Source organism: Pleurodeles waltl, chromosome 12, assembly GCF_031143425.1.
Source record: "Pleurodeles waltl isolate 20211129_DDA chromosome 12, aPleWal1.hap1.20221129, whole genome shotgun sequence".
In the NCBI taxonomy this organism is placed as follows: Eukaryota; Metazoa; Chordata; class Amphibia; order Caudata; family Salamandridae; genus Pleurodeles; species Pleurodeles waltl.
Genome location: NC_090451.1, coordinates 509,572,638 through 509,587,787, shown reverse-complemented (window position 1 = coordinate 509,587,787; position 15,150 = coordinate 509,572,638). Strand labels below are relative to the sequence as shown.

Genomic DNA, 15,150 nt, shown 5'->3' with positions numbered 1-15,150 from the left:
GGGCACAGAGATGAAGAATTTAAGTACTAACGTATTTAACTTAAATAAACAAAATTAAGTTTCTCAATGCTTTTAAATCAGAGAAAATTTAAATGAAAAGTTACCTTATGATTAAGTACATTTTTCATTGTAATTTTCCCAATTTTTTTTTTATTTTTTTTTAGGTTTTGCTCTTACGAGCAGCAGGCCTCTTGCTCCCAGTGGCCAGTAGAACACTGTGCCATATTCTAACTGAAAAATGTGCTCATTTTGTCAATAGGAAAAATTTAAAGTGCATAAAAATGTTCCAGATTATGAACATTTTTGCACTTTAATTTCTCCCATTTAAGAAAATAGCTGCATGTTTGTGTTATACATGTAACGGTGCCACATATGGTGAAAGGTATGTCTTGTGCTACAAGTACATACGACACAGACTCTGTTACCCATACACACATCCCATTCATATGCACACATTCATATATCGCTATAGGGCATGCTCACACTGACAGACACGGTCATAGTGCCCCTAGCCATAGTATCTGGCTGTATAGACATTAGGCTTAAAATCAAGTTAGTTGAGTGTGGGGGTGTCTGGTAATAATGCACATGTTTTTTGGCCTTCGGTAGCTCGCAATGATTTTCATTGATCAGGAGTAGCTCTCACTATAAAAAAGGTTGGAGACCCGAGGTATAAACTGACTTTAAAGCGTAGAAATCTTCATAATTGTAAAGCTCTATTTTGAATTGAAAACAGATCTGTTTCTGTGCTTCTATGTATGAGCATGAAGCGATGGGTTGCAACACAGAGCACCGGGGCAAGAGGAGAGGAAACAGCACATGGAGGAACGAGCAAGAACATACATGCAATCCCATGGAATTCTCAAAGAAAAATAAAAAACTAATGTGTGTGTGTGCGTGCGTGCGTGCCATGGAAATACACAAATGGCACCATCAAAATGATAAAGACCCTAGGCTCCAGGACAGGGGAGGGACAAACACAAGAAGGGGAAGTAAAGCCACTGAATAAGAAACCAGTGCGCAAGACTGACCAGAAAGCCAACCAATGCTAAACAATGGGATGACCCAAAGCCCCACTCCAAGCAATGAGGTTGTACATAATAGGTCTTTGACAACAGACAGTTAAAAGACAAAAAGCAAGTGCCCTCTGCATTTCCAAACAAAGCTTGCAGTTAGATTGCATCTGTGTCCAAGTCAAGCCAAATTATATAAGGCATTTACAAGGCTGAGCGATTTGAGGAAACAACTGGCATTAAGTCATCCAGCGGCGATCATTTCAACACAATGGTCCCACAAGATACTCACTGGTGCACCATTGGTCTAGGTACTTAAACACCATAAATGAAAGTGATAAGGTTAGGAGATTTAGTCCATTTTGCCTGCAGTGTAACAATGACCCAGGATAAATACATTTTGTCTGAAGCTGCGGAAGAGTTTAAGAATTCATACTTTCCCAAACTCTCTTGTAAAAGACTCCATGGCAGCACTGTTCGAGGAAAGAGACTATCCTATCTTAAGAAAGACAGAGCCCTCTTTTTGCTTGTAAACAGGATTCTCATAAATATATCAGTACTTAACACCCTGTAGTATAGAAATTGAAATTCACTTGAAGTTGAATACATTTTGAAAAGGTGCAACATCAACAGTTTTGTGTGGAAATCAAATGTTCATTGTTATCTGTCTAGTGTAATCACACTTCTCCATCTCATATAGTCCTGCCATGCCCCCCCCCCCGCCCCAAATTTGGAGTGTTGAAAGAAGAGAAGGCAACACATTAAGTTCAAGGTAGAGTAGAAAACCCTCTTTATCTGCCTGCTTCCCTATCTTCTCCGCCAACCCTACCACACTTTAACAAAGTCATTGGACTACCTTAATTTCATGTAACGATTACAAGAACGAAAAAACGGAACAAGGACTTCTGACCGGATAGCTCCCAGGTGGGAATGTTCAATTCATTTTGATGACTGGAGAGATGAAGGACTGAAATGCTTAACAGTCCAGTACCAGAGGGGTCGCCCAACAGTATTAAGCACCACTGATTAGTCTTCATAGCTGTAGCATGAGTCGTGAATTCTGTGGATACCACAAGACCCACTTTGGAAGGCACACCTGTGACATCAGCAATACTCATTCACAGTACATTACTATAAAATGTTTAAAGAGTATAAATCACATGATTTGCACAGAAAATAAACAAGCACTTCCAAAACGAAAGACTTCAAAGAGAGGAAATAAGGAAATTGAAACAGTAAAAAAAGTAAAATAAAAGGCAGCTAAGCTGGCTTAATTATGATGGGGCACTCAACAAAGTGATGAAAGCTACATTCATTAACAGATAAAAATCAAACCAGGGTCCCAAAAGAGTCAATTTACAGAGAGATAAAAGAGGCAGCAAACAATGACATGCAAATATATCAAGTCAAGTCGTGGAGATGCTGAAGCAGACAGGACAACAACAAAAAAGTTGCAAGTTTATACATCATATAAGTGGCAAAACATTAAACCTTGCAAAAAATGAATACTGGGCCTGTCCCAAGTCACTGTCGCTAGCAATGCAGAAATAGAAAAGAGGATGATTCGACCAGCAAAGACTCCCACAAGTATTTATGGAAAGCAGAGGCTTTGCATCTTGGAAGGGAGGAATCAAGGTGTTGAGAGGCAGGGTGCACCACATGTCTCAGACACAAATGCATAGATTTGAGGAGTTTAAATTGTCCAGGCATGGAAAACCCTCTATGCACACTCAAAAAGACCGCAATACCTTTATCCTTCGGATTACTTTACTGTCTTCATCATCTTCCACTTCTGGAAACTCATAAATCTTTATCTTGTGCTCCTGGATTTCCTTCATAATCTGTAAAATACAAACAAACATATTTCTATTTAGAAAAAAGAAGCACTAGAACATCCTTTAACTAAGCGGGAAGAGAGGGGGCACTGGAGAGATCGAGTGAAGACACGGATGCCTCTGAATGGACAGCAACCGGATCCCCTTTAAAAGGGGGAAATAATCAATACTACATGGGAGATTATATGGAAGAACTACTAGCACTGTGCCCTGATGTGAGCAGACGAAAAGGTGAGTATTCCACCGGGTTAGGGCATCTGCAAGCATTCACCACAAGTGGGATTCAATGTAAAGTTAATGTTTAGCCTTTGTAAAATGCTCAGTAAAATGGTTCTGCCAAGCCAATTTGAAAATACAGCCCACATTAAATATTTATTTGCTGTGGGAGCGCCGGCCTTTTAGGTTTTAACTGAGTGATGTTATGTTAAATTTTTAATACAATAAAAAAATGTTGTCTGTATTTCATATTTTGTTTTTTATAGGTAGTAATCATTGGTAAAAAACACTTTTTTTATTTTGGACTTGTCATTAAGCAGTGTCGACAATCAGAATTACTACTATCCATCTAATCTGACTGACCTCAAGGGAAGGAAAAACCTAGTGCCCCTGCAACGATTCAGTCCAGTAACATGCATGTTGGAAACATCGTGTGACTGCACTGCCATACCTGTAGGGGCTGATGACAGCTATTCTGGTGGATACATAACCTTCCTGCAAAGTATTCTACTTAGGAATGATCACTCCAGGCTTCAGAGTTGTCTGGAATACTGTCCCATGTAGCAATGGCACTCCAGCACCTCCAAAAAGCACTATGTGACTCTGGACACGTCACTAGAGTATATCAGGGGTCAACTGGTGTGCGTCCCTCAGTTCCTGACTTTTTCTCTAACATTGCGAGGCGTAACGAGAGGAAACAGAGGCAGTAATGACAGCAAGAAATACAACCAAAAACGTGTCTGAATATCTGGAGATCTTATTAGTGACGTCACTAGCTTGTGAGAAGGAGGACAGGTGTGATTAGGAAACTGCAGGAAGATTATGTATCCATCAGAAATACATTTACCAAAAGTAATTTGCTTTTGATTGATATGTTGTTGCACAGATTCTTCAGTTTACGAGTGAGTCTCAAAGTGATACCTCCTAGGAGGTGGGATGGAGTGGTGCAATTTTAACCAAATAAGTCATGCAACATAGCTCTAGAAAAGTACCCATCACTATTTGCCTGAGTCTTAAGTGAGTACATGCTTGTTAAAAGTATGCAAAGATTACCAAGCAGCTGTCTGGCAGATGTCAGCAAACAGGACGCCTCTGGAGAGAGCCATGGGGCAACTATGGCTCAGGTGGATTTGACATGAATGTCCTCGAAGGATATTTCTTGGCCTAGGCACTGTAGATCTTGATACAGAGAATGAACAATGCAAACTGGCGTATTTGGTCTCCACCTTGTCCTTCTGAGGTCCAGCAAAGCCCAAAAAATCTGATCAACCATTGTTCTGACAAAAGCGATCTATGTTGTAAGACTCTGCCAAGTCTGAGGTCCAGTCGATAAAGTAATTGCTCCTCTTTGCTTGGATGTGGAGGAGGAAAAATAAACTGAGCCATCTGAAATGCAGAATCCACCTTGGGTACAAAAGGTGAGCAAGTGCAAAAAAAGCAAGTTACCCAGGAAGTAAACTGGAAAGGTGGAAAAACTGATTGGGCGGAAGTTCCCAGATCTCGTGCACTGACGTTACTGCCACCAGTAAAGTGGCCAAAACACAAACTGGGTATCTGTGCATCAGCTAAATGATGGTGCCATCACGAAAATAAAAAAGAGACTGAATTTCCACTGAGCAACACTAAATCAAACAAAAGGCAACACGCTGAGAAAACGTTTCAGAAAATTATTTACACAGAGTAGGTTGATCAGGTAAGCACACAAAGGCAAACACTGCCATCAGATAACCCATAACTGTAGTCACCACCAGATTCTAAGCAAAGGATAAGAAACCACATGATGTCGGAAAGACGAGACTATTAGAGGTTGATGCTTACAGACTCATACCACTGCATAAACTTAGCTGAGTGACCGGCATAGATTAACTTAGTAGCTAGCTTCCTGACCACTGAGATTTCTGTGGCTGCATCAGGAAGGCAAAAGAACTAACTTGTACCTCTAAATGTCTACACATGCAGCATCTGGGGATTGAGGTGTAGGACCTAACAATCCAACAGCAAGATCAAGCCTGCTCTCAGTGGGAAAGGGAGGTACGGCCCTGTGCTAAGTGGCAACAAAACCCTTTGTTGGCAGAACATACCACACTTTCGAAGGTATTTCTGACAGAAGCGGAATCAGCACAAACATAGCTGGTACTTGCTGCATAGCAGACACAAAAGGTGGCTTTCTGAGAATAACTGAACTTAAACGCACCTCACAGGGAACCATTCATGGGAAGTATATAGCACAAAACCGAGGACACTTCCTGGCCCATGGTGAAGAGATGCATGAATTGAAACACCGATCTAAGGGGATCACTTCCATCAGTTTAAGATGTAGCTCCCACTCATATCCTCCAGTGACAGAGTATCCACATTTACTTTGAGGAAGCATTTTTAACTGTGCCACTACCAGGAAAATTCCTGGCTGCTGAATCCACTCCTATGGGTGAATCACCTACTAATAATGTAGGGACCATGACCCACTACGCTGTCTGTTGATTTAACAGACAGTGGTGGGGCTGTCTGACAAAATGTGCATTGTATTCCCTGATCTGAAAAGGATAAATGCTTCCATGGCAACATGGATGTCTACATCACAAGCACCTGCATTTTGAAGTGGTGTTCTGCCGCTAACCAAAAGACCTACTTTTCCTATGTCACCCAGATGAGCACCCAGCATGGTGAGCAAGAGTCTGTAACTACGGGTAGCCTGAGCATGGGGAGCGGTGAAGGGGTGAACCACCAAAAGGTTGTTTGGTCCGTCCATCCACAAACCTAATGTGTGAGACTCTCCTGATGCGAGAGACCACGAATCCTCATACACAATTAGCAAGACCTAATTCACCAAATGAATGGAGGTACCAACAGGATGCACAAGGCCATGAGACCAAGAAGACTCAAGACCTGCAGAACCAGGCTCCGGTTCAGAGTTTGAAATCTCAGAATCATGTCCAGAATCTCTGCAATTCTCGGAGGAACAGACTTCATGTGGAAAGTGGACAGGACTGCCTGTATAAAGCGGACATGCTGCAAGGGTGAAAGGTGGGACATTAGTGTGTTGATGGTAAAGACCAACTTGTAAAGGAGAACCATCATCTGCTGTAGGTAACCCCTGAGCAGGGCCAGGAACACTGCTTTCACAAGCCAAAAATACATGGACTCCTGTCCGCTGTTGTGAAGCAGCCACAACTATCAGCACTTTGGTAAAGACATGGCAAGTATTTGGAAGCCAAACTGCGTGTGCAAGAATACCCGTGAACCGCAAGTAATGCTTGCAGTTACAAAAAAAAAAAAAAAAAAAAAAAGGAGATATAAACAGGCATCTTGAAGACACAAAGATGGCAACCAATCTGACAAAGTGACTGTTGTGTGACCAGGGATGGTGTCGGTCCAATACCTAGAAGCCTGTCTGCCCACTGAGATGGGGTACGAGTGTCTGGCCTTCTCTTGAACAGTCACTCCTTCAGTTGGACCAGTCTGTTCCTGGTGTGAGGAACAACCCAAGAAAGCAAACAGCCCTAGAGAGTAAGCTAGTTATCGTGCGGTAGTCTCCTGATCTCCCTATGAGATTCTTGACTCCTGAGATGAACAGCATTAAGGCTTTACAAGCACCTCATGTCAGCTCTCGGAAACTGGTGTTGCCACTAAAAAACACCAGAAAAAAAGGAGCCACGCTGCTGTTGAAGTGGAGCCTGATCAGTCTGGTGAAGACACATCACAGCTGCTGAATTGGCCCAAAGGTTAAAACTGCCTTGTCTGGGTCCCTGTCCGCACTCGGCTAGAAAGGGTGTTACTTGCCAAGAGTATGTGCTCCTTTGCAAAACCTTTGATGCCAGTTTCATTCAGGGATTTTTGTTCTGAAGGGGAATCCGCCACTGAGGCCCACGCAGTGAGGAGCTTTCACTGAAAGGCAGTGATGCAAGACTGCACCTACCACAAAATATGACCTGCAACACCATTGGACAGGTGAAACAGGGCTTAAGACTTTGATCAGAACAAGGGACAGTAGTCAATGACTCCGGTGCAAGGATGTGAGACTCTTTACCTGAGCCAATACCTGGGATGAGAATATTTGAACCAAGTTGCGCATCTTACCGGTGGCTGGTAAATGTGACGTACTCTACACAGGTGCCTCCTTCAAGCCTATATTTACAGTATACCACAAACTATAGACATTAGATTGCCAGTGTATGTAAAGAATACTGGAAATCGGGGGAGGGTGGGGGGATTGAGGCCTCTTTGGAGAGCAAGGACTACAACCTGATAACTGCATCTCCAGCTGAACAAACTAGTATTTAGTTGTACCGCATGAGTAAAGTACTGTTTAGTGCTTAACTGAGAAAAAAAAGGAGTGTCAGTGTCTGAAGCTCTGCTCAGAAGCCCTGACCAGTACAGTTAAAAAGTGTCCAATACCAAGGATGCAAGTTGTAAATTTACCTTCTGTGTCTCTAATCCACCAGACAATCCCTGTGCCTTTATCAAACTCCTGCAGGAGTTTCTGCTTTCTTCCTTTATGAGTTTTTTTCCATCTTTCTCTTCATCAGTCTTTCCGCTTTGTGTTTTTCCCTCATGCTATAGTAAATGTCTGATGGGGGAAAAAAAGTGCAAGTACCCAACAATGAGTGCCGGTGAACACCACTGGCTCAAATTGAGCACTGAATGGACTGGACATAACGTTAGTCTGTCAGCTATTTGACTGTTGAGCTCTGAGCACTTGCCCTCAGAGTGTGTTCCTAAATACCTGTGACTGCCTGAACTTGCTACGCAAAGATTAAAGTGCTGGAACATTAATCTTGGCAAGTTTTAGAGCTTTAATAGGACGCACCCCTGGACAAAGCGGCAAACAAGCACCACTACAGTTGGGGCCTAGTAGCCCCTGCTGGCCTGTTTCCCCGAACAGGAGACAATATTTTCCCATTCACACAGGGCATGAACATAGCACACTGGAGGCAGGTGGAATTTGCATAACGTAGGGCAAAACAGTCAGACACTAACGTCATATGACCTACACTATCCAGAGTCAGAGAGGGCTAGGCATCTGGGTTCTGGTTTGAGAAGCTGGGACAACCAGATGTCTAGATATTGCTCTGTGAATTCCTGAATTTGAAAGGATGTCTCAAATGCATCCATGACAGGGTTTAGAGGGCTACTTGAAAGGAAGTAAGGGATCTACCATTAATGAGGAGATTTGAGAGACCCTAGTCATAAGGTTAGACTTTGCCGCTGCTGAGGACAACGTCAATTTTGAGGCTTCAAATGCTATACAGACTACAGTTTAAAAATAAGCATTTGCAATGCAACCTGTCTCGCGTTTGCTTGAGCTAGAGTAAGTAGCGTTGTAAACTCCTAGCCGGACTTTTCTTGCCACATAAATTGAAAATAAAACAGTTTCAGATAACTAACTGGACTTTTCTTGCCAAGTAAAATGAAAAGTAAAAGTTTCACATAAGCGAGCTGACGGCCACCATCAGTGCAAAGCAGACACACAAAGGGAAAAAGGTTCACTTATAGTGGAACCTATAGGCATAAGTGCAATTATCCATGTAACCGGCAAAAGTGCAATTAACTATGTAACAGGGTCGATGTCATGCAAAGTGCTTGACTTCTGCCCAGTGAGATCGCGCTGCAAAAAAAGAGAAAAACAAGTCCAGAAACCGGACAGAAAACATGGAGCCTCATATGTTTTCAGTACTTGGTCGCTGCGCTCGAGGAGGGCTAAACACTGGAAAAAGCATGACTTATGCATGCCTTTCACTAATGAAAGCAATCAGGTTTTAAAAGGCAAGCTCACGAACCAATGAAAGACACTGACGTGACATGGGCGTGGTTTGAAGCCCAAAGAGAGATTACGACACGGGACGGAGCGCTTTGTGCTCGCCTGTAATGAAGAAACATCCTCTGAAGCAGGGCCATTTATAAGTGAGGAAACCTCCTCTGAAGAAGGGCCAGTAGGTTAAGTATTGGCCCATTCTCGAGATTAGCATGCTTTGAATTATTCTGACATTTAGTGGTTAGATGTGAAATTAACAACATTGTTTAGCCGCTGTTCTAAAACAGTGATACTCAAAGTACGGATAGCAGGTCACATATGACCCCACTTCCTGACCTTCACATGCAACCCCCAGGTAAGCAGCAGCACTGGGCTGCAGTTTACTTGACTCAGCACAAATATCAGAAAGATGTTAAACGGGCAAGCATTTATTTAAATGGCAATTGAATTTAAAGTAAGGAAGCAACTATGGTGTCCTGCAAAGCTTAATTAAGGGGAACGCCTTCAGTTTTGAAGCCATCTTGCAGCAAATGTGTAAATATATGATAAAGTCTCTTGAAAACTCAAAGTGTACCTAATTAATACACATAACTGTTTCACATTAGTACATCAGATTATATCAGTGCATTGAGAAGTTTTTTTAAGTTATAGTTTTCAAACATTCATTTAGCAACAATCACACCTCTGCTCACCTAGACAATGCAAATAGTGAACTAAGAGGCAAGTCAGCTGCCATGTGCACCCTTTGGGTGGCCTGGGTTGTTATTACACATGGACAATATCATAGCTTATTAAATCATGCACAAAAACGGTTGCTTACAGCACACATCCTGAACTCACGGATTTCAAGCTGCTCTGAAATGTAATAATTTAAAAAAGAGACAAAGGGAAATAAAACAATTGCCTGGCATCATATAATTTTGCCAAGTGGGGAAGCCTGGGCTGATTCCAGGTTTTCTGGTTTCACATTGTGCTATTCAGCCACTAGATGTACATGCATCGCTTCCCCTACACCCACCTTCTTTCTTCCCCCCACACCGGTCCTCCCCAAACATCCTCAAAAAACACACCACCTGCTGGCAACAAGTGTGGTCCTCGGTCACACCACAGGCCAAACTTTTTGGCCCCTTTGAAAATGTTTGTGAGTACCCAGGTTCCAAAACCAAGCCTTCCCCCAAGTTGAATATTTGGCATTTGGTAACAGTATAGAAGACAAAATACCCGTTTTGATAGCTGCACTGTGTTATATGTGCATCACGTTTGTGGCCTTCAGATCTCTGCAAGCTTTAAGGACATTATTATAATTTAGATTTGTAAGCATGCAGCCGTATTCCTAGTGATATATGACTAACACCTGGTTGGACAATGACCTGTGGTACTGAGTCTTAAACGCTCAAAGAGTTTCCGGTGTTGAAACCTGCTTAGAAATTAGTTTTCGGACTGGCACAGATTTCGCCCTTAAAGGCTCTTCTAGTGGTTTGCTTTTTTCTCCAAAAACCCTATATCATTTTTTGGCTCTTTGGAAATGAATCAGGATCAAAGATTTGGATTACTAAGGCTGAATGGCAGACCAGCTTCTTTTGAAGCAGAAGGCACACAGCGTGATGGGGTTCTCTATGTTCCATGGGGATACCCTTTCAGACATGAGGATCTTCCTTACCATTTAGCCATGGTTTTAAGCATGAAGGTGGAGCACTCATACAATTTCTCTGAAAAGTACTCCTTGTTGCAATTAAGTTTATCCAGGGTTTTCAGAATATTTAGTGATTTTCTGAGGCTCACTGACCTCTTACTAGTCAGAGAACTCTTCTCGGACTTATACTGCTACAATTAACATGACAAGCCTATTGCTTAATGCATTATCCTATGGGCTCAAGTTCAACACTGCAGTGGCTATTGAATATGAACTTTGCACAGGCTGAACAGTATGCTCTGTTGTGTTCCACAGGAAGACATTTGCTGCCCAGTGCCAGTCATATTCTGAGTTTCAAGACCCTAGCAAAACCCGAGAGGGAGCCTAGTCATCAACTAAACACTTAACTGCACTAAAAAAAAAAAAAAAAAAAAAATACAATTCACATTCTACCAGCTTGTACCGAAGCACTGACACCAATAATCATCAATATTTCCTTTATCAAAACCTAATGGCATAAAGTGCCCAAATGTCCAATGTTTTTGGAGCTGCAAATTTCCCAATCCTATCATGAGGGTAAAAAGGAAATCTGAAGACGGTAAAGAGTAAAAGGGAAGCCTTCGGGATTATGTCACGTTACTCAAAAAGCGTACTAAATGAAAAAAAAATAATAATAATCATCGGACCAGAAAGTATCAACTGTAGAGAAAGTTCAGAAGCTACAGGGTACTGAGGCACATTTTAATGGTTTCTTAAATACAGACGTTTTCGAATGATGATGAACATGTAACGTCTTCCCGAACCTGCTTGCAGCAATAAAACAAGCATTGGCAAAGCCAATCGGTCTCGCCTATGCAAGAGCTACTGGCTTTGTCAGTGTGTTTTAGCCACGTTGTGCAGCTGTATGGCTGCTGTGCATCATGGCTAAAAGTTAGGAAAAGAAGTGATATGATGCAGCCAGCGCTGGCAGTGTCCTAGTGTGTTTTTTTCTGGCATGAGGGTATGGGTTAGAGGCAAGCAACAACTGGGGCGGAGGTTGTGTTAGTGTGCTGCACATTTGCACACAATACATTGTGGTTGCTTGAGGACTGATTATAGATGTGTGCTGCTTTGCTGCGTTTATGCACACAGCTCCATCTCAGTTTTGTAAATACTGGTTTGCTGCTAAGCCCTGTTGCACGAAGCTATAGATGTACTGGATTCAGTTTTGTTTCTTTGCATGGCATAGTGGCCAATGGTTAACTCAGAGGATGAAATATTGCCATGTGAGTGAGATTTGAAAGAATGATCCTCTCTGTTTACCGGGATCTAAGGATTCATGTACTAACACAAAATCACAGGTGCCTCAGACGTACAGTATGTTCTTGATTGCAAAAGAGCATCTGAGATCCAGTCACTCATCAGCACTCGCCTCTCTGAAAGGAAAACTGTAGGGGATTAGTCCGTCTGTATGGACTGCATTTCATTAGAAAGACAGCAATGCTTCTGTTAATCAATCATCTTTGCAAAACGTGCTTAAAATTGTTGTTACGGAAGTGCTTGCTGGATGAATGTTAACGTTTTCAAATGTGAGACACTATGTTTACAAACCTCATCTATGGTTGTGCCAGGGAAAGAGGAGCGGAGAGGATACGTCGTGGGTTACCGCTATAGCAGCTGACTTAAGCCTTTGTTGATTATGTTACATTGCTTTGGGAGTTGAAACAACTCACTTATCTCTCTGTGTATAAAAAGAAAATCTGCATTCCTCTTTCCTCTAAACACTCTGAATTTGAAGTCGGCCAAAAGCAAAGTAAAGTAAACACTGAGCTTTCTGGAAGACACAGCTTGACATCTGACCTTTACCTCAATGCACCGCAAACCTGACCAGATAATAAGATTTACAGGACTGTTTACAGAAAGGGAGCGCTCAGAAAGCTACTGGTAAATAAGGTTTTGGCATGGCAAGGAGGGAGGTGAACCTGGAGAGCCTAAGTGAGCAAATGGAAAGCAAAAAAAAAAAAAAGTGAATTGCAAACCGCAAAGCCAACGGCAGAATGCATTCCCAGGTCAACTTTGTGAAACTCCACAAGATGTCTTTCGCATTTCAGACAGCTATGCTGTCTGAAAGGCTGCAGCTTAAAAAAAAGGCCTTTCATCCTGACTGAGCCTTGTGAAAAGTAGGACTATGCCAAATATAACTAATTTGCTGATATTAGGGAGGAGCTTGGACTATACTCTTTGAGAATCTAAGGCAAGAAAAGTTGAGTAATAGGAATAGACTGCCTTATGAACAACTGTTAGCAATAAACTGAAATGACCCTTGCACAGGGAGATAATGTAACTGGCTAAACATAGGAGAAATATGTTGTTTATTTTTTTCTGGATCAGTTGGAATAAGTCTACAATTTTGTCAGCTGCTCCCAGATACACAGTGTGTCCGGAAGGATCCTGCACAAAGTCATGGGAATTCACCCAACTGCCTTGAATCAGCAGCTAGACAAAACGTTTTTTTTTTTTTATTTGGATATTTCCAGATCTAACCACCAGATGGCAGTAAAATGCAAATAATGTAAAGCTAACAAACCCCCTGATCTTAAATCATGAGCACTTTATCACGGTAAAAAGTTAAAGGATTGAACACGGTATAGCTCTGGGTAGTTTATGTGTCTGTTATGTAGAAAATGGAAGGATTAACTTTTCTTGGAACAACAAACAAGTGCCACCTTAGGTACAGGGAAATGGGAAACTGTATCCCAAGGAACAAGCATTGGCAAAGCCAATAGGCTTCGCCTATGGGAAATCTATTGCCTTTCTCGATTTGTTTTTTTTATGTTGCCCAGCAGTTGAGCTACTGTGCAACGTGGCTTAAAGTAAAACAAAGCACTGACGCTGTCAGCATTGTATGTATGTATGTATATGTATATATATATATATATATATATATATATTTATTTTTTTACTTTAAGTCCTGTTGCACAGCAACTCAATGACAAAGCCAATAGATTTCACTTAGGCAAAACCTATTATTATTTTCAATAGCTTTTGTACAGGCAAAACCAAAAAAATGAATGTGATCTTGTGTAATATAATTGCAAAGCATTGCAATACTTTCGGGATGAGTTTGCGCTGTATAAAACTGCGACAAAGATGAAACCTAACAGACATCCCTCACGTACGTACCTGTGCCTGTGTAAAGCCACATCTAAACATGGTGAACTCTAGTATGCATTTCTATATTCCCACAGAATGATCAGCAGCTGTCCAGCGCTATCAAGTTTTCCAAGGTCAATGGATGTCTCGGTAAAACATCCAGCTCTGATAGGTTTTTTCAATCTGTGTACATTCTTCCTGTGCAGCACCCTCTGGTTTAAAAGCGCCCTGCACACCCGTGGGAAAGAACTAAACGCAGCCGGCCTTTTTGTCTGAATAAACCCTGATGATGAGTCTCCTGGGGTGTCCTTTGCATGATCTCCATAGACAACAACCTTTCTTTAGGAAAGGCTCAGGAGTCGTAACTGCTGAAAAAGACGAACTGCATAGTCAATGTAATATTTCGACCCTGCCTATAAAAATTATTTTTTATTTCACACTGCTGTGCTATCTGCTAAAAACATAAACAAAGTCAAATAGTTCTGTGTGAGCTACTTGGCTTTGTTGATGTTTTCTAAAGATGGGTTAAATTAAGTAAAATTAGGCTTTAGGGGGTAGGCCCTGGGGAGGGAGGGGGGGGGGGGGGGGGGGGGAAACATCTCCCCCAGGAATTATTGGGGCAATGGAGCAGTCCATGACTGCTCGGGCTATATTTGGGCGTCTTTTTGGGCATCCATGTCGCCATCTATTTAAATGGCCATTTTATGATTTTTGTCACCATTTTGGTTTTAGGCGAGACAGTGGTTGGCATCCTCAGTAGTAGCGAAAAATGTAATAATTCAAATTTAGCAAGTGTGTGTCAAGTAGGTTATTGACCACACGGGTTATATTAATTACGTACTTTGAGGGTGGCTTATCTGTCATGTCAGAGGATCTCGTCCAGCAGGCTTTGTCCCTGCTTGAGGAGGCGGGCAGGGTGGATTTGCTGACGCCGGCCGCGCGTCTTCATGCGCGACCGGCGAGAAGAGTGTCAGCCGCCACGTCATGATGCAGACAGGGAGATTGAAGTAAGTCTGAGAGGCCGCTCGCGTACACGGCGTGCGGCCTCAGTACGGGTGGGTGGGCAAAAGACAACTCAGCGCGCGCCAGGAGACCGCAAGTTGAAGAGCGGATCTCCGGAGGTTTTGCAAGGTGACGGGCACGAAGGGAAGGAGCTGCAATTTGGGAGTGGGAGTGTCAAGCGTCATAAGCGACAGGGCGGACCGTGCTGAATGCTCGGGCTGGAGCTGTAAAAAGCCGAGGATTGGGAGGTGGGGGGGGATTTAAGTGGGAGAAAGGTGGGTCAATTTGTTGGGAAAGGTTTGGCTAATACTAAAAAACGAATAAGGACAGGTGAAAGTAAAGAAGAAGGTGATGGGGATAGTTTGGATCAATTTGATCTATTTACGACACAGTTGGAAAGGGTTTCAAGCTGTGTGAGGCAAGGAGCGCTTCAGGGGACGGAACAGCAAGACACTTTAATGTGGAATGAGGATTTTCAGGCTGGGCAGTCCATTGATATGAGCATAGGTATAGTGGAGAGCGAGAAAGGCGAGGATTACGACGAGCATAGTCTTGAAATAGAGGAGG

The 15,150-nt window shown here is 42.5% G+C and overlaps 1 protein-coding gene across 1 annotated transcript in view; it reads right to left on the bottom strand.

Moving 5' to 3' along the window:
- The window catches only part of LOC138268006 (septin-7-like), a 159,480-nt gene that overhangs the window by 16,084 nt on the left and 128,246 nt on the right, over positions 1-15,150 (bottom strand). The window contains exon 7 of the mRNA XM_069217313.1: positions 2,762-2,854. Within this exon, the coding sequence (XP_069073414.1) occupies positions 2,762-2,854 (93 nt within the window). The remainder of the gene's footprint in view (positions 1-2,761; positions 2,855-15,150) is intronic.